The following is a 23232-nucleotide window of genomic DNA, read 5'->3' as shown; positions in this document are numbered from 1 at the left end:
GGAATCAAACATTCGACATTTTCTGGCAATCAATATTTTTTGCTACCACCCTTATTTCTGAAGGCGTAAGTGCTTCGAAGTCGCTATCACAGTCCATTATATGAATATAGCCGACATTTTTCCAAAAAATTGTCAGATATTTCTTAAGTGCTCAAACTAATTATTATGGACATAAACACTTTCATAGCAACCAACCATTCCAACAATTGCTATTTCTATCTAATTTCGTTTTCATTTATCTCTATAGAAAAAATAAAAAGATTGTGGGAATTGTAATAATTTGCAAATACAATATCCTTCATATATCATTATAAACAATTGATGAAAAAAATAAATGTTCAACTCGGCAACAAAGTAGCTGCCTTGGCTGAATTCCTAGCCTCTTTATGCTCAGCTATGAACTATCAGCCGCGACAGTCAATCTTCTATTTTTCTGCCTAGTGAAACAAATAACTATTCAATTATCAAATCGTTTCCATCTACATTAATGTCAAATTAATCTATGCTGAAAGCTGTACTCAGTACATACACATACAGGGTGGTTCAACAACTCGATTTTCTGACCTCAAAATGAAAATGTGGACCAGTCAATTTCTGATTCGAGGGGGAATAACTTTTCCTCTTCTCTCATTACCGGTACTTAAACTACCTATAACGGGCACAATCACCCAACTGGCTGCTAAATTTGACGCTCCTGGTTCAGTCTGAAACAAAAAGAGGGTATATGAAAGAGACTAAGCGAGGGACGTGGCTGTCTTAGGTCATGTTGCAATAGATCCAACCTTGAGTACTAGGAAATTATCCAATGTATTTGTGCCTCATTACGTTCAACCGGTGCGTCAGTTCTAAGATTAAAATTTTCCTCACGCCTGGGTTGGAAGAAGGGTACATATTGAGCAGCCAACCAGATTATCTGATCTGGCCTGAAATCCAAGATTTACGCTATCCTGCCCGAGTCACTGGATGATTTTCGAACTCGGATAATCAATGAATGCCTTCAAATTACATTTTCTGCAAAACTTACATTACTTCATGGAAGTGAATGATGCCTATTTCCAGCATTCATTAACTAATCACAAAAACAATACTCTTCTCCTATTCTATCTGTCATTTCATTATCAATGGAAATTTTGAAGTGAAATTTTAGGATCAGACAGTATTTAGATCTTCAAAATGAGGTATCGCAACACCCCTCATCCCTATTCGAAATCAAGGGGTTGTACTCACCCCTGTTTGGATGTTGCAGTTAGGGGGATGTAAAGAGCGGAAAAGTTGTTTCCCCTCGAATCAGAAATTGACGGGTCCGAGTGATTTTCCACATTTTCAATTCAAAGCCAGAAAATCGAAGTTAGAATAAAGGAGACTTTGCAAAACTTATGCAATAAAGAGTATCCTAGCATTAAATATTTATTATGAAGCTCCTCCACAGAAAGAACATGATTTTTGAGTACATTTTATTATGGTAGTTTCCGAAATGGATGATTTGTACAAAATGGTGAATGCGCTTCACAGACATTCATCATGTCTGAAACGAGAATGTTTCATATATATCAGATTTGTTTGATATTAATCTTCTTGAGATGAAATATTCATTCTATATAAACATGGTTGCCTTAATCAGAGGATGTTTGTAGCTTAAAACCTCATCATCTACAAGATTAGTTCAGTCAGGTTTTGATTATCCAATATAAAACGAAAGAGAACAAACTCTATTTACAAAGAAGACAGAGTACGTCCTCAATCAACATTAATTTCGAAAGTGGACATTTCGGTGTAAATATCAGAAAAGCTTTCACTCCGGGAAGATCAAACAGTAGCTCCAGTCATAGTTTTCTCCCCCTCCCCTAACCGACTGGTTACTGTTCTGCTAACATTAAATATAAACTTCCTTTGAGCTCAAAGCCTGAATACTTTTCACTATGGAAATAGCATAATGGAAGAGCAAAAAACGAGGAAGCAAACTTTCCCATACTTTTAGGTTCGAACGAGCGAATTGAAGGAAATAAATCTCCACCAAATGCGCCCCATCGTTGGGGAAATTGTGACGTATTGAGTTTCAAAGCGCGTATTTTTGATTTATGCTGTAACTCCGACTAACCCATTCAACATTTCTCATTTTCATCTGATCGAATGGCCGTTTCAAAGATGGTCGTGTGGAGGATGGAATTTCGCTCTGTTGCGAACGTAAATGTATGTTTTTGGTTTATAATTTTACGTACTCTACAGAGAGCTCAAATCTTCCTCTCTGCAAAAGTGATTTAGGATTTTTTCAGCAACTTAACATAAGCGTGCTTTGCATGAAAATTAAGTTGTTGCAGAATTTGAATCTTGTACCTAATTATCTGGGGAATATGAATTGAATTAGGTCTATACCTAATTTATCATTTATCCAAACAGACTCTCAATTTCTACTTAAATAAATTTGAATTCTTATTTTGGATAATTCGGGACTTAGATATATAAAATATCTATACACCGTATTTAGTCTTATTAGGCCAATAGAAAAGTCCTCGCTCTGATGCCCAGATGGCAGTGCTAGTATTAAATCCATATGATTTTTATTTAGTACCAACCTTCAAACGATACGTGTCAAAATTTGACAGCAGTTCCTACCATTAGTTTGTGAGATATTGCGTTGTGAGTGTAGCTACTTTGGTTATTTGAAAAAAGATGGGAAAAAAAAGAATTTCGTGTGCTGAAAAAACATTGCTTTTTGAAGGGAAAAAATACAGTTGAAGCAGAATGTTGGCTTGATGAAGAGTTTTCGTGGTCTGCACCAGGAAAATCAACCATCATTGATTGGTATGCTAAGTTTAATTGTGGTGAAATGAGCATCGAAGACGGTGAACGCAGTGGACGCCCAAAAGAGTCTGCCATCGACGAAAAAATAAAAAAAGTTCACCAAATAATTCTGAATGACCTTAAAGTGAAGTTGATCGAGTTAGCAGACATTGTGAAGATATTATCTGAACGTGTACAATCATATCATTCACGAATATTTGTACATGAGGAAGCTTTGTGCCAAATGGGTGCCGTGCGAGCTCACAATCGATCATAAGCAACATCGTCTTAATGATTTTGAACAGTGTTTGAAGCTCTTTAACTGCAAAAAACCTGAATTTTTGACAATGCACGAAACATGGCTCTATCATCTCACTCCGGAGTCCAATCGACAGTCAGCTGAGTGGACTGCACACGATGAACCGAATCCAAAGCGTAGAAAAACACAACAGTCAGCTGACAAGGTTATGGTATCACTATTCTGGGATGCGCAAGGTATAATATTCATTGATTACCTCCAAAAGGGCCAGACTATCAACAGCGACTATTTTATAGCGTTATTGGATTGTTTTAAAGGATGAAATCGTTAAAAAACGGCCCCATTTGAATAAAATAAGTAGCTGTTTCATCAAAAAAATGCGCCGTCACAAAAAAAAATAAAAAAAATGACAAAATTGCATGAATTGGGCTTCCAATAACAATAACAATAACAATAACAATAATATTTATTGATCTCAAAAATTATTCACAACATCAAAATCAATGCAAACGAATAAAATAGAGACAAGTCATAAAAGAGCTTATTTTCTACAAAATGAAATAAACTCATCAACTGAATAAGGTTCACAATCCAAAATAAAATTGTAAATGCGCCTTCTAAACAAGGATATATCTTCAACAACCTGTAATTGCTTAGGAAGCAAATTAAATAAACGCATGGCCATATAAAGTGGTCCCCTTTCAAACCTAGCAGTACTGTGAATAGGAAGAAGGAAAGGATGAACTTGCCGAGTATTATTTTTATTGACATATGGCAAAAAATAGCTTTTCCGTAACCTGAGAAAGATAAATAGGCGATAAATATAAAGACCAAAGACGGTTTGAATTCCATTGGATCTGAAAACTCCGCGACAGGACTCACGAAAGCCCAACCTACTCATTATTCTCATCACTCTTTTCTGAATGAGAAAAATTTCATCAGCACCAGACGAACTGCCCCAAAAAATAATTCCATATGCCAGCACAGACTGGAAACTAGCAAAGTAGAGAGCTCTCAACACAGCACTCTCCAATTTGTCCCTGATCATGAAAATCAAGTAAGCCGAAGAGTTGAGAGACTTTCCCAACTTAGACACCTGATGATCCCACCGCAGGTGTTTATCTAGAGCAACTCCCAGAAAATTAACAGAATCCTCCAATTTAATTTGACCGTTACCATGACACAAAAAAGGTGGATAGTTCTTCACCGACTGGCTGTCATAAAAGAAAATACCCTGAGTCTTGCCATGATTTAGAATGAGACCACTCTCATTACACCATCTATCAACAGACAAAACCGTATCCATTCCAGCCCTTCTACAGGACTCGACATCACCTGATATAATCAAAAAATTGCTGTCATCAGCATAAAGAATCGACTTACAATTAGCAGAGGTCTTAATATAACAAAGGGAATTCACAAAAACAATAAAAAGCAAAGGGCCCAGTACACTTCCCTGAGGAACGCCCCTAGTAAGAGATCGTTCCCCAGAGAAGTGGACTGCACCATCTAGAGTGAGGGCAACCCTCTGACGTCGATTACTTAGGTAGCTCTCAATAAATTTCAAAGAGATATCCCTAATCCCACATAACTCCAGTCTAGCCAATAAGGTTCTATGCTCGATGGAATCAAAAGCCTTGGGCAAATCGAACATCAAAGCCAATGGAACTTCATCATTCTCAAGCGCCAAAAGAACAGAATTTAGCAACTCAAATATAGCAGTCTCGGTACCTTTATCTTTCGTGAAACCATGCTGACTATCAGCAAGAACATTGAATTTTCGAAAAAAACTGATGAGTCTGACGGCAAAAACCTTCTCAAATATCTTAGAAAAACTAGATAAAATACTTATAGGTCGATAGCTACTGAGCTCACAGGTATTTCCCTTCTTGAAGAGTGGTTTGACCAGAGCAACCTTCAGCTCGTCAGGAAAACAACCCTCTCGGAAAGCGCAATTAATAAGATGAGCAAGAGGGCCTCCTATTATATGGATGGATTTTTTTATTATAGAAATCGGAATTCCATCATGACCTGAAGAGTTAGAGGTTTTCAGCATCTTAACGGCATCACTTACATCTCTCTCTCTGTGACATCAAAGAAATAAAAAGACTTGCTCATAACGTGAGAAGTTTTTAAGGAGATTGCTCCAGAAATCTTAATATTGGTCTGGTTGGCAACATCTCCCACGAACATATCATTGAAACTGTTGCAAAGATCAACAGGATTTCCTGACTGAAAAGGCAAGTTTTTTTCAGTGCTTTTACCTGATAGTGAATGAATCACCTTCCATGCCGCCTTCGATTTGTTCTGAGAGTTTGCTATGAAGTTGCTGTTATAAGATTTGATTTCTTGGATAATTGAGTTGTCATATTGTCTCTTAAAAGATCGGTACAGATTTCTGAACTCTGGTCGTGATTCAGAAATAACAAGAAGGTTATCCAGTATTTTCTTTTTCCCGACAATATGCGGACTTAATTTGCAAATATCACTCCGTGATCTGTATTTGCTTCTGCATCCACCGTATTCACCAGATTTGGCTCCCAGCCACGTTTTCCTCTCCTCAAAAGAATGCTCGCTAGAAAGAAATTTATTGCCAATGAAGAATTATTCGCCGGAACTGACACCTCTTTGAAGCGAAAGACAAATCGTATTACAAAAATGGTATCGAAAAGTTGGAAGATCGCTATATCGCCCTCGAAGGCAATTCAACTATGTTGAATGATAAAATCGAATTTTACCAAAAAAAGTGTTTTACTATAGTAGACCGGGGACTTCTCAATTGGCCTGTTATGTTGACGAATAAAGTTGAATTTTTAAGGAAATAGTAATTTTTCGGCAACCGTCCGGAAAGTGCTCACTTCCCGGACGCTTTTTCTCTGAGAAAGTAGCATTTCCCGGCCTAGTCCGGAAAGTACGTACTTCCCGGACTAGGCCGGAAAAGAATCATAGAATCCATAGCAACCGAGATAACGGCTGACAGTTCATATGAAATTAGTTGTCACAAATTTGCATGTTTTTGATCGCAATCACAATAAAATATGGAAAGCAGCAGCGATAGTGTTATTTTACATGGTTGCCGAAAAAATATTGTACGCAACACGCCCGAAAATGGTTTTTTTGGACTCACAGACTTCCAGGACTCGCTTGCGCTCGTCCTGGAATTTTGTCTATTCGTCCAAAAAAACCCTATTTTCCGGACTTGTTACGTAAATTACTATTACGTAACAAGTCCGGAAAAAGGGTTTTTTTGGACGAATAGACAAAATTCCAGGACGAGCGTAAGCGAGTCCTGGAAGTCTGTGAGTCCAAAAAACCCATTTTCGGGCGTGTTGCGTACAATATTTTTTCGGCAACCATGTAAAATAACACTATCGCTGCTGATTTCCATATTTTATTGCGATTGCGATCAAAAAACATGCAAATTTTTGACAACTAATTTCATATGAACTGTCAGCCGTTATCTCGGTTGCTATGGATTCTATGATTCTTTTCCGGCCTAGTCCGGGAAGTACGTACTTTCCGGACTAGGCCGGGAAATGCTACTTTCTCAGAGAAAAAGCGTCCGGGAGGTGAGCACTTCCCGGACGGTTGCCGAAAAAATATATTTTTACTGGTTTGGGCGGTACTTATTGAGTGGAATGTTACGAGGAAATAAAAAGCAAAGTGTAATATTTTACTACTGATATTCCTTCCGCGTGTTCTAGAAGTAGAATAATACCCCACCAAATTTCCTCAAGTTCACGTGAAGATTAAAAAACCACTTCCGGTTTCCTCGCTAAGAGTTATGATTATGCATTTATTCAAATCTTACTATTGATTTTGAATCGCATGCAGCTGTTGATGTTGCATTCCAATTGAGTTAAATATTCATATATGATTACAATTTTTTCCACTTGAAACGCGAATATCCCTGAAACTTGAAACTAGAGTTTGTTATTCTCGACCATGAACGAGAAATGTAATATTCGAAATCATGCGAACTCCACAAATGAGGATTTGGAATTAGTTATTCAGGCAGCGTTTTATAAATCGTGCTGCTTCTGCAGACATTAGGAATCTCAACAAAGGCGGTGGATGCGGTTTGCAAAAATTTCTTCCGATTGAAATAATTCAATAACCATCTCGTTTGAATTTGTTATTTACTCAGTTTATCAGACGGTTCGACTATTCGATTTACCTTTTCTTATATTCCCTGAATTGGCATATTTTCCATTCTAACTCAACTCATTATATTTTAACAAGGTTTCTTGGAAATGTGAATGATTTATTCGAAATATATATATTCGGCGAGGCGTTCTCGGCTAATTTTGAAGATACGTCCTCTCTCAAGGGGATTGCGGTGTTTCATCTCGGGATCACTGATTGAATCATCGGTCTGGCACTCAGTGCTCCCTGCCATGTACACCTTCACTCAGCTTCCACAAAGCTTTGTTTATATTGTAGTGATTCTCTTCTTGGAGTAGTGGGATAATAAAGAGCCACAATAAAAACCAAACCCTAGAGGAATTTGTGTTCTGAATTGTCTAAAAGAAGATTTCGAAAGATTGTTCATTTTAATATCATACAGACTAAATATTTGGCATTTTATGACTTCGTTAATATTTGCAATTTCGAAATTTTTTTGTGTGAAATCGTGCTTAGAAAGCCTTCTGAAATAAAAAAAATATATGTCTCTTACATTTCTCATTAAAAATACTGTAAATTTCACACAATGCTGTATGATTCCCTTTTTTTTAAAGAATATTACAAATTTAAGGATTTTTCAATAAAAATGTGAAAAGTTCTGAGTGGTGGTTGAAGATGCAAAGATTTAAGTATTATTGAAAATAATAAATCAAATCGAGTTATTGTCATTGCTGACTATAACCAATTATTTCGAGATATGAAGTAGGCATGTTATAAGTGAAAGACCATATTTCGAGGGCATAGGCATTCGATAAAATTAAATGTCAGCTTGTGGCCCGTGAAAGGATATTAAAGATAATATAATAATAATAACTGTCATTTGTTTATGATTATCGTTCTTGAGTTCTTTTATTCTTGATTCGAAAATATTAACTTCATCCATTGTATGAAAATATTTTGATATACGCAATTCCATCTACTCAACATATTAATTTTGATGCTAGTAGCTTCTGATTTATGTGAATCTTCATCAATGTAATGAACATGATTTGCCGTTCTGTTTTAATTCATTTCAATCATCTGATATAGAATGTACAGCATTTTCTTATAAGAAATTAGTGAAATTATTTACACATGGTCATCTAGAACTGTCTTCGTTCCAATTGTCTAATTGGCATCATAAGTTGAAGAACATAGTAGTAAATTTTTTTATTTATACCAGTGTTTTTCAATCTTTTTGACTTCGCGACCCCTTTACAGGTTGAAATATTTTGGCGACCCCCTTGTGACTTAGACAACCAAAGAAAAATCTTCTGATTTAAATGACGGAGGTCATAAAAATTGTGAATTCTATCAAAGGTAAAGCTTTGCAAACCCGGCTACTCAGAAACGTTTGTGAGGATATGGGCTCGCTTCATCAAAATCTCCGTTATCACACATAGGTCAGGTGGCTATCCAAAGGAAATGTATTGACTGGAACTGAAAGCTAAATTATTAATGTTCTTACAAGATGCAAAATCTGAATATGCTTCTCGTTTTTCTGACCCTATTTGGCTGTTGAAATTAGCATTTTTGGCAGATATTTTTAGCCACCTTAACATTTGAACAACAACCATCAAGGAAGAGAAGAAAATATTTTAACAGCCAAAGATAAAGTTAAAGCATTTCACGCAAAACTTCGTTTGTGGTCAACCTCTCTGCAAAACAAAATGTTCGAGTCTTTTTCATGTGTTCAGAAGATAATTGAAGATAATGCAACAGACCAAATAAGTTTTGCAGTATCGGCTCATATTCTTTGCATGATACTGAGCTTGCATAATTTACAAGAGAAACTTTTGACATACTTTCCAGAATTGCACTCTGAAGCTGACACCATTGTCAGCTTCAAAGTGCTAAATCTAGTAGCTAAATCTAGAAGACATTCTTCTTTTGCCAGCTCTGGATAATCGTGTTTTTTTTTTAATCCGTCGACACTTTGCGAATGAAATTCTATTTAAGCATGCCATCAGTAGCTAAATCTAGAAGACATTCTTTCATTTTTGTGGTGACATCACCCAGATCTATTGATTTGTCCAAAAAAGGGTTTAAAATCCATCTATGCCCATGCATAGATGGATTTTAAACCCTTTTTTGGACAAAAGACAAAAGAGTTATAGACTGCAATTAGAAAATGATCAGATTATTAACGTTTCAAAAATAGCACCACAATTTGTTAAACTTCTGAAAAATAAACAAGCGCATCCTTCTCACTAAAATTGCGTTTTTATTGTGTAAGAACCTCGACTTTTTCTTTTAGCCGGCGCCCTTCCGAGTAAGGCGTCACGACCCCCCTAGGGGTCGCGACCCACAGATTGAAAAACACTGATTTATACCAATTATTTTACTTAAAGTATTGTGTTTTTATACCTACACGAACATTGGTACCTTGATATGTTAAAAATTTTCAATATTTTACTTCCAAAATTTCAATTAATTTCACAAGAAGTAATTTCTTTTTATCCAGTTTGGATCATAATTATGTCAACGTATTAATTTGTTGACATATTATTCTTGCGATCATCAACATATTCACTTATCATAAACGTGAAACTTGCTTCTAGAGGCACCATCAAGAGTGAAAGCAACACAAAAAAGTTCCTGAGACAAATTTTTATCGAATATATGTTTAATTTCAAAATGTAATCAATGAGGTGACCAGCTGATTAAAGTGAATCAAAAGTCTTCAGCAGCAAAAAATGGCCTGAAATATGGAATCATTTCCGGAATATTAAGTTGAATATTTTTATTAAATGAAGTAACATCTGAAGGTGTAAATAATGAACTTTCATGTGGAATCTAGACTTATAATCTATTATTTGATATATCACAGCGACACGTTTTTCTTCCCCAATTCAATCTCCATGGGAGTCAGGTTTTTCTTTCACCTGCAGCATACTTTCTTGTTTCACCGCTTCATATTGTTCAGAATTTTTATTTCCATCATTTTTGTTTGCTCTGTACATCCATCTGTGGAAAAAAGAAAAATTAATATGAAAACTTATGCTTCTAAAGGTGTCTACCCATGTACCGGCGAACTGACGATCAGAATTGAACATTTGATCAAATAATGAAAATCTGGAGTGCAATAAACCCCAATCGTGAATTTAATTCACACGTTCAGCTCAGATCTTTACTTCTGGCCTTTTTTAAAAAACAGAACCAGGTCCAAAATCTAGTAGTCCGATAAGATTGGCTGATTTTCCTCGAGCTAACGAACGCTGCAGCATGGGTACTGAGATATGCAGCGGAAATTGGCGTTCAGCAAATCGGAAATTCTGATCGACAGTACCGTACGCATACGTTTTCCTTACATGAACAGAAAGAGAGTGACGAAGTTTAAGCTAACAGTAACGATGTAAAAAGACCCAGGAAAGGTATTAATCGTTTCTTTGTACACTTTGTTGTAGAGAGGTCCAAATAAAAGGGGTGTTATTGATTCAAATATTGCGAATATTGAATTCGTTTGTCCCAATTCCTGAGGAGGCACCAGTTTCGCCATAATTGATCTCATGGCAATGTGGCATGTGCTGTGGAATATTTCAGCGAAGGCACCTGTAAGATGATCAATAAATTGAAATGAAGGTCCAGAATTGATTATCCTGAGGGTGCTCTATGATTTTGAAGTGAAATTTTGTTAACTTTAGGTGACATTTGGTTTCGAGTGATTAACGTCAATAGCTCATTTTCTGAATACCTAGTTTGAATTGAAGGAGAAAATATTCTTAGTTTTTGTTTCCTTGATAACGAAATTTTTTTAAAGTTTTTAAGTTAAGTGATGAAATTGGTTGAGTTCGGTTAATATTTCACTTCAAAATCCTGAGGCAATTCATTAACATTTTACATACCAACGTAAAAAATAAGAGTCGATGGAGCGAATGCATAAATGATACATGCACAAATCTTGGTGATCGTGGCTATAATACCCAATGTGGCATCATCACAACCCAAATATTTCGAGAAAAATGACAGTGCGATGGAACCACCTAGGAAAATAACATTTTTATTTTTTTTCTCATTAATACGCATCATTTTGATTTGTAGGTTTATATTTTTGATTTTGTTTTGGTAGCTTCAATGACTGTTGGAGGAATTCCAAAAAAACTGATATAACTGCCTAAATATGCAAGGCTTCACGTACTAGCAATTGTTGAACATTTTGGTGGTACGTTTGAATTGACAGTTTGACTTTGGTGTATTTCAGTAATAGCGCGTGCGTGAAGCTTCATAAAATTGAAATTTTGCAATTTTTTTTTTTGTATTTTATTGGTATTGATTGCTTTGAATGGACACCAAGTAAACACTAACAACAAAAAAAAAAAACGTTCATACACAACAATAAAGAACATAACAGGATAAGTAAGTAACGGAAAGAAAATAAGATTTTATAAAAAATTGAACAAATAAAAACATATTTTTAATAACACTCCTATAACTAACGTGCTAAAGATGTTGCAAATCTATATAAATGTTCGTTTTTTTGTCCTGGAGTGAATTTCATTCTAACTTGAAGTGTTAAAATTTGTTTCACTATAGCTATGTGTTGATAACACCTTGTTGAGCTTGTAATTGTAATAGAGAATCCGTTCGACGATTTGAGCAACTTTTTATGTATATATTGTTATTACGTTAATTTAATTTATATTAGCTAAATCATAGATTTTCTTTCAATTTTCGAAATAAACGATTATCTTTTTTGTAATTTTGTAAATATTCAAGTTCAGAATCAGATGACTCAGTATTCTGGATCATATTGGAATCTACATGGAAATGTCATTTTCTTTTGATATAAATTTAAAATATTTTGATGTTTGTGATATTCTTAAACATGAAAATAATTTTTTTTTAAACCTATGAAAATACCTAATAAAACAATATTCTCACAATATAAACGATGTTATCTATTGTATAGGTAAATAAATTGTTTCAGTTAAATGTAAAAGCAATTCTTACCGATGACTTGGACAATAGAATGAACTGTACTGTAAATACTGAAGTCTATTTCACTCCACTTGAACTTTAATCTGGTATAAATATAGACGACAGAATATTCACCTGAAAATGAATAGGAGAGTTAAGTATATTATGTTTAGTTCTAATGATTATAAGTGTAGGAATGACCAGCCATATATGAATTTCCCTAATATTGACTTCCTAACCTTTGACTCCGCTTACATCTTATAATGGAAATGTCTGATTTCAACTCCCGGCGAAAATTATTCTTTGTTTATTTGGCATCAGAATTATATTTAGAGATGGGATTTGCATGCGGAAGTCCATATAAATTACCAGAAAAAATTTGTTTTGAACACCTGATTTTATGATTCCTGAACATACAAAGGTACAAATCGAACCTCTTGTTGTATTCATAAATATGTTCATGCTTTGCACTATCATTCTGATCATAAAAAACTTCATATCATATGTTCAAACATCAAAAACACATATTGACTACTTCGATTCAGTCCCACTTATCAAACGGAAAAAAAAGGATGATGTGCTTTGCACAGAACCTATCCAAGTAGAGAAAATAATTGTCGTTTAGAAATTGATATTGAAGATTATATTCGAAAAGCGACTTCTACAAGATATCAAGAGTTCTCGATGTAATACAGAAGAACATAAATTTGATAGATTTATATGATATAAAATGACCACTTTTCGTGTACATCGTTCTAACAAACAGTAGTACAGAAGTGCTGATCTTTTTCGGCTCCCAAAATGTACTTCCATCTGCCTGATTTTCAGCAAAAATTTGTCTTTTGTGAGAATGTTAAAATATGGCTGTTGTACACCGACTGGCAGAAAATTGTAGATATGGTGAATAATGACATGAATCTATCTTATGTGCATACTCGATACTAGTATTTCTTCATTTTTTTTTTGTGGAGTTCTTTCCTAATAGCGGCAATTCTGACGGACATGGACAGATTACAAACCTATTATGACTCTCGAGAGTACATGTAAATTACCATATGAACTCTTGTTAGTGTATTGCACAACCGAAAGCATTCTCTTGGATTTATGTTGTCAAAACATATTTCATGGATTTTGTGTAAATGTACATATATTACTATGCTCAATAAACACTAGGAAGTTGATACTATTTTTAAGAAGCAAACAGGCGAACATCCCTGAGCCTCAGTTCATTCGTATAAAATATTGTGGATTTATGTGAAGCAGTAGATGAAAATGAGGAATATTATTTCTCTAATTCTGTGGTTATTCCGTTCATTCTTCCACATCTTGTAGAACAAAATCGTGCGAGAATATATCAGAAACGCACAGTTTTCTTGGTTATATTTTAATATTTTATGTTGGTACTCCGAACTTTCCGCCACGGCTTTATCTGTCAATTCATCAATTTGCCTCAAAGAAATCAGTTCTGCCAACCAACATTTTTCAATGCAAAAATCACTAAATTGCATTTATGGAAATATTTCATTGATTTCAATGAAAATGCAATGAATTAGAGAAAATAATGTATAATACTCGTACAGAAGGCTCATTCTACCACTCGTTCATTCCAAAACTCGCCACTTCGTGGCTCGTTTTTGAATTTTGAACTCTTGGAAGAATATATATCAATGCCTTCTGCACTTGTATTATAAATAACTATTTTATGGTTAATCAGATGCTACTCTATTCAATTCCTGGAGTATTTGATCATATGACACTTTGTAGACAGATCGAACTTACCGAAAAGAGGTCCCATAACCATAAAAGACAGTAGCATCAATACTGTCATTTTCGATCTTCTATTGTCAGCACCGTTCTTGAAACATACCTTGAATGTACTAACTATGTGTTTTGTAGAGAAAAATTCTTTGATTGAATTTTCAGCGTTTGCTTTTTCCTTGTCAGTCTGTATATTTGACTCTTTAACCATGACAACACCATATATAAAAGATAATGTTAAGAGAACGGAAGATAACACATAGACGCCTTTATAACCTAACACATTTATCATAACTCCGCTTAACATCATTCCAAGAGTTAATGAAATGATTTGACAGACAGTGACAGCTCCAATCCTCACAGTTCTCTCTTCATCTTTACATAAACCGCTTACATATGTATATAAACCTAAGAATTCGCAAGTCCAGGTTCCACATAGAGCAAATGGTATTGTTTCTGCCATCATAGTCCACTCAATAGACAGGTCTAAAAAGTAATAGGCACAGAAATAGAGACAAATTGTCGATACCAAATCACCGAATATCGGCATCAAAATCAAAGGCTTTCTACGTCCATGCCTATCACTCCAAGAACCTACGAAAAGCATCAGAAGAGTAGGATAAGATCCCACAATAATCATTTTAATTGTTGTCATTTGTGATACAAGTTTTTGTACTTCTTCTTCATGGTAGGTTTCATAGCCAGATTTATCTCTCATCGCCAGAGCATCACAAACTGAACTGTTGTAATGTAAGTTGATTCTACAAGCCTTTTCTAAGTTGAGATTCAGCGTTGTTAAGTTGTTCATCGCTGAGGGTACCAGAAGAAGAAATAGTAACGGTTCTACCGTTATATTATTGACGATATATTTGAGTTTTCGCCCAAGTGTCCATTTTTCTTCGTTTTCTGGTTTTCTTGCCAAGAATTCCACACTGTAGGCACTCGTTAAATTTGGTATAGACATTTCGAATCAAAAATTTTCACCTTTTGTTCATAAATAGTCAATTCTAATTCACTAATTCTCTTTATGAAGAGAAATCATATTACTTTCATCAAACCACATACATCACTCAAGAGACTACAATTGAACAGTCTCAATAATATTGCAGATTTCTTGTAATAATACATCTCTTATCGATATTCAAACAATTAGGCAATAGAAAAGAACAATTTGCTTTTATAAATAAGGATTTATAAAATAAATAGAAATCTGTTGATCATTCATATTTATCAGGAGAGCTTTATCTTTGTTTATATTAAAATACCTTTTTCGATTATTTTCCTGAAGTTGTGTAGTTTTGAATGAGTAAGAAAACAATTGTCTGGATTTCCTTCATTTGATTTTTAGAATTTTTGAGATTTCGCTCAAATTTTTACGTACATGTTCAAAATATGCCTTCATATATTAGAATACATACTATCAAAAAATTGAAAAATTATTGCTAAAGATTTTCGAGTTTCGACGAATTATCATCATCGTTATTTTTTTTATTTGAATTGAATATATTTTCGAATTTTTATATTTCAATTTTTAATTAGTGAATTTATTTTAATTTTATGAGCCTCTAAATAAATAGGATGAAAACTAAAAGTCATTCTTATATAATCAACAATATCTTAATCCGTCCAGACTCTAGTGTATTGTTCTCCAAGGTTTGATAAATATTACCATTGGATTTTGGTTGTTTTTGAAGGAACTTCGCTGAATTGTGAAAACTTCAGTAGTGGGGCAATTTTTTTCGGATATTTTAGAAGGTTTAGACCAGAAATGATAAAATTCATCAACAATGAGTATATTATCAATAAAACATCTTTCGGTTTTTGGTCGATTATTTTAATCATTCAGTTAATCAAAATAATAGACTAAAAATCGAAAGATTTCACAGATTATCATAGAATGGCAATTGGTTGATTTTCCGGATAAAACTGAAACTTTTTAAAGTTCAATGAGGAATTTATATATCATTATATATATTTTTGAAAAGGAAAAAAATAAAGGATTTCATTTTTTATAGAAATTTTTATGGTCAACATTTACAAAATCTAAGTTGAATTCAAAAACTAATGACTATAAAAACAACGTATAACACAGGTTTTTTTTCGGGAGTTCAAAAGTTCTCATAACTTATTTATAAAAGCTGTGAGAACTTTTGTCATAACTTATTTATGAAAGTTATGAGAACTTTTCACCCCACTTATGTGGTTGCGGTTTTCACCAAATCAATTCTCTCAAAAATCGAGTCCGTAAATGAGGCATTCATTTATTCGTAGCTCAAAGAGATTCCGATATTCCCTCACTAGACAAGGAATTGGGGACACTTGATACATATTAGCAAGAAATTTGAATTGAATTTGAAAATTGGTTACTACAACTGCCGAATTGATGTCACAAGTTCGATATACTAATTCATAAATCTCGATGGTTTTTAAATAATATTATTTTAATTCCACATATTTGAAGATCGAAGTTGGCATTCACGAAATTTTTATTGTGGGTTTTAAATTTTTTTTCTAATCCATCACAGATTTCAAATAACAGTTTCATTAAACCCGCTCCGAATCAACTAAATAGTTTTTCAAATGTTTCATAACATTTTTTTGCATCACGTACGTTCATATCTTCAACAGTAGCATTGTCAAAATAAAAACAAGGGAGCAAAAGAGTCGGTATTCGCAGGAACGAAACGTAATAACATTGTGGCTCTGCTCTATTGAGTTATGAGGGCACAATATCTCCAAATATAGTGTTTTCTGTTGCAGAATTGCCCACCCGGAACAACCCCAGAGTCACGGGCAGTCAGCTTTTCACGAGTAATATTTCCAGTTCCACGACCCGATCTCAACCTGGCCAGGCATCTCCCAGCTTTTCGGAATGCGCCAACTTCATCAGGAAACAAATCATCACGGCTGAGGTTCTGCACGGTGCGCCCCTCAATAACGAGTACGAGTTGATTCCCTTCAACCATTTTACTTTCAGCAGGGTGTATCCAATCGAATTAGGTCTGTATAAAATAAGTTCACCAGTCCACTGTCAATATGTCGAGTGTCCAAAATTATAATAATATTGATAGAAAATTTGCGAGAAAATAATAAATGAAATAGGGAAAGCCTAGCTCAAGCTACTCCACTACAAAAATAAAAAATACAAATCAACAAAAATGAAAAAATAAATAGACACAAGAAATAATAACCTCGAAACATCAATGATAACTTCATTGAACTCAACTGAACAAATCATCTGTTCCCTTAACAAACCTTTCCCTCAAAATTTCTCTCAGTTATCGCACATACTGCACCCCACATGAAATCAAGTGAATATTATGTACCTGCACTGCATTGTAAGTGAAGGAGATCTGAAACATGGCTGAACCGAATCTAGGTAACATAAGTCTTTGTCAATGCCTAATAGCATCTTCATAAACATCTTGACTAAAAATCAGCTCTTTCCTAAAATAAGGAGCTTCGTCGGTAGCTTAGTTGGTGGAGCACTGGATCAGTGATTCGGAGGTTGTATATAGGCTTATTCCTAACTGAGCATCTCGTAAAATTCAGCCATTACTTGTGAATAATTAATTGAAAACTTCAAAAGGAATGTCTAGAACTTTCTATATGATAAGAGAGAATTCTAATGTGTTTTTTCTCTATTATAATGAGTGGAGTGGAGAGAAAATTCGCGTAATATTCACAATAAACAATGTAATAGGTAATGGGGTGAGACTGATGTTATGCTCTTGATTCTCAAGCGTCCCATACTAGAACTCTTCAAGTTTTTTCCAGGAAACTCAAGTACTGAAGTATCGATCATGCTTTTTCTTCTCGATGAAGAATTCAAGCTCATGACCCACTATATTTTATGTTTGGTCACGTTATAGGTTTTTATTTACAAACTTCTTCATTCTTGCAGAAAGTGAGGCATCTTTGAATTAATATCAATGTTTTTCGTGGTGAATGAAATGAAAATCACATCATCTGAGCATTTCTACCTGAGTTTTTTCAGTCTTTCACCATGTTTTTTTTTTGAAGAAAATTCAGTGAACTTGACTATCATAAGAATACTTTGCTTCTAATGATTATCGATAATCTCGAAAAGCCAAAAATTACTTAGCGATAAAAGTGTGCATTACTCAGCATTTTATATAGTCTATTGTGAACTTAAGATTTATTACCTCATTCAAATTTTACGAGAATCATTGTTATTCTCAGAAAACTTTTATTTTTTCGGTTCTTAGTGAATTTCAAAAAGGATTTTATTGTCATTTTTGACAACAGGAACTACCCTACTCAAAAAGATACCAAATTTATCGATTTTTAGAATCGATAAGAAAAATAAAATCTAATAATGTTTGTTATACAGAAGAAATAATATATCTGATGAAAACAATGGAAAAACATTATTTAAATGCTCAAAATGTTACCACACATTTATTCAATTTTATCGATTAATATTTTCCATAGAAAAACAGTACAGGGTGTAACAATGAAAATTAGCCAATATCGATATTCCTCATATTATAATGAACACAGATATTATCATCAATATACGTAGAAAGATAGATTCCTCCGTACTTTCGAGTTTTTAAAAACCACACTCCACGAGAGGGCGGTATCATCCCAGAAATTTGAAAAGGAAAAAGGAGTCGAGTGACCTCTCTTTTCAAAGAATTTCCATTTCAAAAATGCCCCACTTGAATTTCTCAGGTGACTACTTCCACAAGAAAAATTAATTTTCTCTTCTGAGCGTCTCATTTCATTGTGTACGAGAAATTAGGACATCCTTCGAATTAAATGTTCAAATTGTATGCCATTCAAACAACGATATCGGAAATTTGTTGTACAATATATGAACCCTCTGAAGTCGAATACATCCTGATTCATATGCTTATATTTTTGTAATAATGTGCATTAGAATCTCAGATTTTTAACAAATGTTTTCATAATCAGGCCTCACAATGATATATGTATATTTAATTTGAATAATTTCTTCGTAATTTTGTGCTTGAAAAAATTAGGCTATAAGTGGAAAAAATTCTTGGAGTTGCGGCACCCCTCGCAGAGGGTTGTGTTTCCAAAATACGAACATTTTACATTAATGATTTAAGTAAATTCCGCAAAACATTGTAAAATAAGAAATAAGATAATAAAATAAGAATTCACAAATGATTTCACTCAAAAATTATGAAACATAATAGGTAACAATCCAGAGAAAAAATTATCTGTTTCAAGCAAACGCTCTTCTCACCAAAAACTTGACTCTTTAAAAGACATAAAATGTGTTCCATAAAAGACATAATACACTTTATTATTACGATCAGAAAACATTTTGTCCTATCTTACCAACTTCACCATCTAATAAAATTCTCATGAAAGGAATTTTCCATCTTCATGTTCAAAACTTCATTTCACTCCACTTTATTTCACGTCAATTTCTAAGAGAGAAAATCACATTTCAGGTCTGGGCAAACGAGTCGTGGAAAAGCCGATAGGATACAAGCGCAAAGACTTGTTAGAAACTCTAACAAAGGCTGTGGAAGTTATCAATAAAAACATGACTGACAAACGGAAAAGCAAGTATGGCTTGGACGACTTCATAGAGGGGCTGTACAGAAATGAACAAACGACAGGAACTCAATACGAACTTTACTTCCGAACTAAAAGTGTGAAAAGTGGCTTCACCAAAGTAACCCTCATGAGACCTTTCGCCCCAATACAAGCAATTTCTAGTGAAACTATGAGCGGCTCGGTAAAAGAGAAAGAACTCATCCATATAATCCTCCCCTTATCTGGCAGAACTTCAACGTTCCAAAGTTTCATGGACAAGTTCGTGAAAATTGGTTTGAAAAATGACAGGAGGGTATGTTTGACAGTTGTTTATTTCGGCGAAGAAGGCTTGTCAGAAGCTAGGGCCATTATGTCCAGAGTTCTGATGACGAAGAATAGTGGTGGCAACACGAACAATCTGAGACTCCTAGCTTTGAACGAAACATTTTCCAGGGCTAAGGGTTTGCGTGTGGGGGCCGAACGCGTTTGGGGGATGAAAAATAACGACAGAAAAGACGTCCTTCTGTTCATGTGTGACGTTGATGTGGTTTTTAGTGCGCGTTTTCTCGATCGGTGTCGTTGGAACACTAAGCCCGGGAAAAAAGTGTACTACCCAGTTGTGTTCAGCCTGTACAACCCCCACGTAGTGTACACGTTGCAGGGGAAGGAGGTTCCGCACGAGAACGAGCAGCTCGTGATCTCCAGGGATACAGGCTTCTGGAGGGATTTCGGATACGGCATGACTTGCCAGTATAGGTAAGTTTCGTTGGAGATTAGCAGTCTGCTCGCGATACAGACTTGTTCTATTCATGAAGTTCACGGGCGGAAAATGTTGTTCTTTCAGTTTTTCGTCGAAATCGAGGGGAAAGTTCTTTTAGATTTCTTGTAATGCCGGCCGGAGGATCGATATTCGGTTCAAGAATGATGTGAATTATTTAATCGCTGCAAAATTGTTCGAAATGTTGAAAGGCTCGTTTTCCGCTTTTTGAGCGCTCGTTTTATCACGTCTGTAATTTTCGAAGTTTGGGTCTCAGAGGATGAGATTCGACTCCGTAATGACGAATCCATAATCAAATTCAATTTTGTCCACTAATCCGACCGTAACAAAAAAAATATCTCATTTGGAAAAACCTAGAAAATTGAAATTTTCAGTAGTAATATCTCTTGGACATTGAAAATTTTTGACAAAAAAATATATGATTTTATTAAAATTTCACTCAACATCAGATTCGTTGCTGTTCTCTACTATAGATAATCTATTAACATTGCATTGTGGGCATCTCGAGCTGATTAAAATCCTATATTGTTAAACGAATCGTTCATAATGTTAAAGTCAGTACTTTTATGCAAGAGTTTGCACTAAACGTTATGCACTGTCTTCACCGTTGCTTTTTTTATTCGGTCCCGTCTTTTTTTCTCATATTGAATGCCCAATCTTTTAGTATATGTACATCCAATTCATGTTCTCGTACGCAGCAAAAATCAATAAATATTCCCCAAATATTTTTTTTGACTATATATGTTGAATTAGTGCAATTATACTTTGTTATACTTCGAACGTACGCATTGTCAAAAAGTGACCTTTTGGAGTTTATTTGAAATGAAGCTATCAAATACAATCGTGTCGTTATAGTGATTGATAATTGCAATTATCATTACAGTGACTTACTAAAACACAGTGGCGACACGCGTGGTCTCGTATTTGATTGGCTGTCGGTATCTGAGCCTAAATATGGCGGCTTTTTGTTTACATTCACCGTTAACCTTGTTTTTGGGATTTTATCAAAATGCAAAGCTCCATGGTAGTATTCTTCAGTTGGATAATTTTGTTGTATATACAAGCAAACACTATCAGGCCCAATAATTTTAATTTTGACGAAGTGTCAGTTCATTTCAGTCAATTTCATTCTTAAGTTCTATGGTTAAGCCTCATGGTTCGAAATTTTTAGGCTCAATTTGAACGTATTGTCGCCACTGTGTTTTATTGAGTCACTGTTATTATCACTATCAGTGTAATGTTGATATGTGATGTGAAATGTGAAAATCTGACAAGATTACATAAATTCAAATAATGTAATTCAATTCAAAATGGCTTCGTTGACAATATCTGTTCATTTCTTGTGTTTCCATAGACACGACTTCTCAAAAGCCTAATTTCATTGGTGTACCAAGCGAGGTGTGGACAAAGTGCCGTGTGGAATAATATTTCTCACAGTATGAGCAAATAGTATATTGTGCAACAAGTGGGGAAAGTCCAACTTTTCTCGCGAGTGTGGGAGTTTATGGCACGAGCCTGAAAGGCGAGTTACACACACGAGCGAGAAAAGGACTTTTTCCACATGTTGCACACTTACTTTTCCTATACAACTGCACAAATTTCAATAATTCAAGTAATGGACTTGATTCAAATCAAAATGGCCTTCGTTGATAGTATGTGAAACGATTCAAAAGCCCAATTTCTTTGGTCTACCAAGCGAGGTGGGGGCAAAGTGCCGTGTGGGATAATATTTCTCACAGTATGAGCGATACATATTTTTGAAATTGATTGAGCTATAAAGAATACGCTACTCTTCATAGCAGTTGTAGGAAAAGTATAGTATGCAACGTGTAGAGAAAGTCCTTTTCTCACTCGTGTGTTTGCTGCACTCGCCTTTCAGGCTCACGAGAAAAGTTTATAACTTCACCCACTTGTTGCACAATATAATTATTTCATTTATGAGAACTAACATCAATGGAACTGTATCTCTAAAAATAGAGGATTTCATTAATCTGGAAATAATCTACGATCCATCACCATTCCCTAGAAAAAAAAACATCATCACAAATAATGAGAAAAATCCCTAACCCTTATTTATTTAGCTATCAATTATTGGATCCAGATAATCTTTTCTCTTCGGCCTCCATTGGTATTCCCCGTACAAAGCGATATCCACTCCAGCGTTTCCCCGAACATTCCATCCCAGGCGTAATGTTCCAATTTGGAAGCGGCTAATGGCACAAAAACATCCCTTTTGTCGTTTTCCGAACTGAAGTATTACATCTAAAACACACGTTCGCAGGAAATTCATTAGAGAGGGGGCTGGGCGAGCCGTTAACCCCGTTTTCTTCCAGAGTAAGGCGTCAGGAACGATATCGTGACTGACGGTCTGTTCTGGAATCTCATCGTCAGATAATGGTTCCGCAGGAATCAGTTCAAGGGCGTAGCAATGGGGTAATTACCGCCTCCAAGATTTTCAAAATATTGAATTTCAGAAATCTCGCAAAGACGAAGAACGAAAATTTCTACATAAAATGAACCAGTAATAATCATTTTTCCTACAACTGCTATGAAAAGTAGCGTGTTCTTCATAGCTTACTCAATTTCAAAATTATGTATTACTCATACTGTGAGAAATATCATTTCTCACGGCACTTCGCTTGGTAGACCAATGAAATTGGGCTTTTGAGTCGTTTCTATGGAAACGCAATAAATTAGCACATACTGTCAACGAAAGCCATTTTGATTTGAATCAAGTTCATTACTTGAATTATTGAAATTTATGCAGTTGTAGGAAAAGTATAGTGTGTAACATGTGGAGAAAATCCTTTTCTCGCTTGTGTGTTTGCGGCATTAGCCTTTCAGGCTCGTGCCACAAATTTCCACACTCGCGAAAAAAGTTGGACTTTCCCCACTTGTTGCACAATATACTGTTTTGTGTTTGACATTTCTTTTTTGATTCTGGCGACGTTATACCTAATTGTAATTTAATCCTGCAAATTTTATGAAATATTGCTTAGTTGCTGTTTTCTCAAAAACTTGATATTCTTGAGGTTAG

The 23232-nt window shown here is 34.9% G+C and overlaps 2 protein-coding genes across 2 annotated transcripts in view; one reads left to right on the top strand and one right to left on the bottom strand.

The window, feature by feature from the left end:
* Window positions 1–23232, top strand: part of LOC123677114 (chondroitin sulfate N-acetylgalactosaminyltransferase 2) — a 107501-nt gene that overhangs the window by 63899 nt on the left and 20370 nt on the right. Inside the window, 2 exon segments of the mRNA XM_045613620.1 lie at window positions 16640–16879; window positions 19330–20173. Coding sequence (XP_045469576.1) covers window positions 16640–16879; window positions 19330–20173 — 1084 coding nt within the window.
* On the bottom strand, window positions 9933–15025 carry LOC123677115 (solute carrier family 46 member 3-like). Its single transcript, XM_045613621.1, has 5 exons — window positions 13901–15025; window positions 12155–12256; window positions 11050–11187; window positions 10516–10756; window positions 9933–10171 (listed from the first exon to the last, which is right to left on the bottom strand). Exons 1-5 carry the CDS (start codon window positions 14841–14843, stop codon window positions 10057–10059), a joined length of 1539 nt encoding a protein of 512 aa, XP_045469577.1. The 5' UTR covers window positions 14844–15025; the 3' UTR covers window positions 9933–10056.

Source organism: Harmonia axyridis, chromosome 3 (assembly GCF_914767665.1).
Source record: "Harmonia axyridis chromosome 3, icHarAxyr1.1, whole genome shotgun sequence".
Taxonomy (NCBI): Eukaryota; Metazoa; Arthropoda; class Insecta; order Coleoptera; family Coccinellidae; genus Harmonia; species Harmonia axyridis.
The sequence above is the reverse complement of the archived record's forward strand: the minus strand, read 5'-3'. Positions and strand labels throughout refer to the sequence as shown.

Excerpts from the sequence above, each read along its gene's own strand:
- LOC123677115 (XM_045613621.1), bottom strand. The coding sequence starts at position 14,843 with ATGTCTATACCAAATTTAACGAGTGCCTACAGTGTGGAATTCTTGGCA. Across the intron at positions 10,757-11,049 it reads GACTCTTATTTTTTACGTTG|GTGCCTTCGCTGAAATATTC; the intron begins GTATGTAAAATG and ends ATCATCTTACAG. Across the intron at positions 10,172-10,515 it reads GTCACTCTCTTTCTGTTCAT|ATGGATGTACAGAGCAAACA; the intron begins GTAAGGAAAACG and ends TTTTTTCCACAG.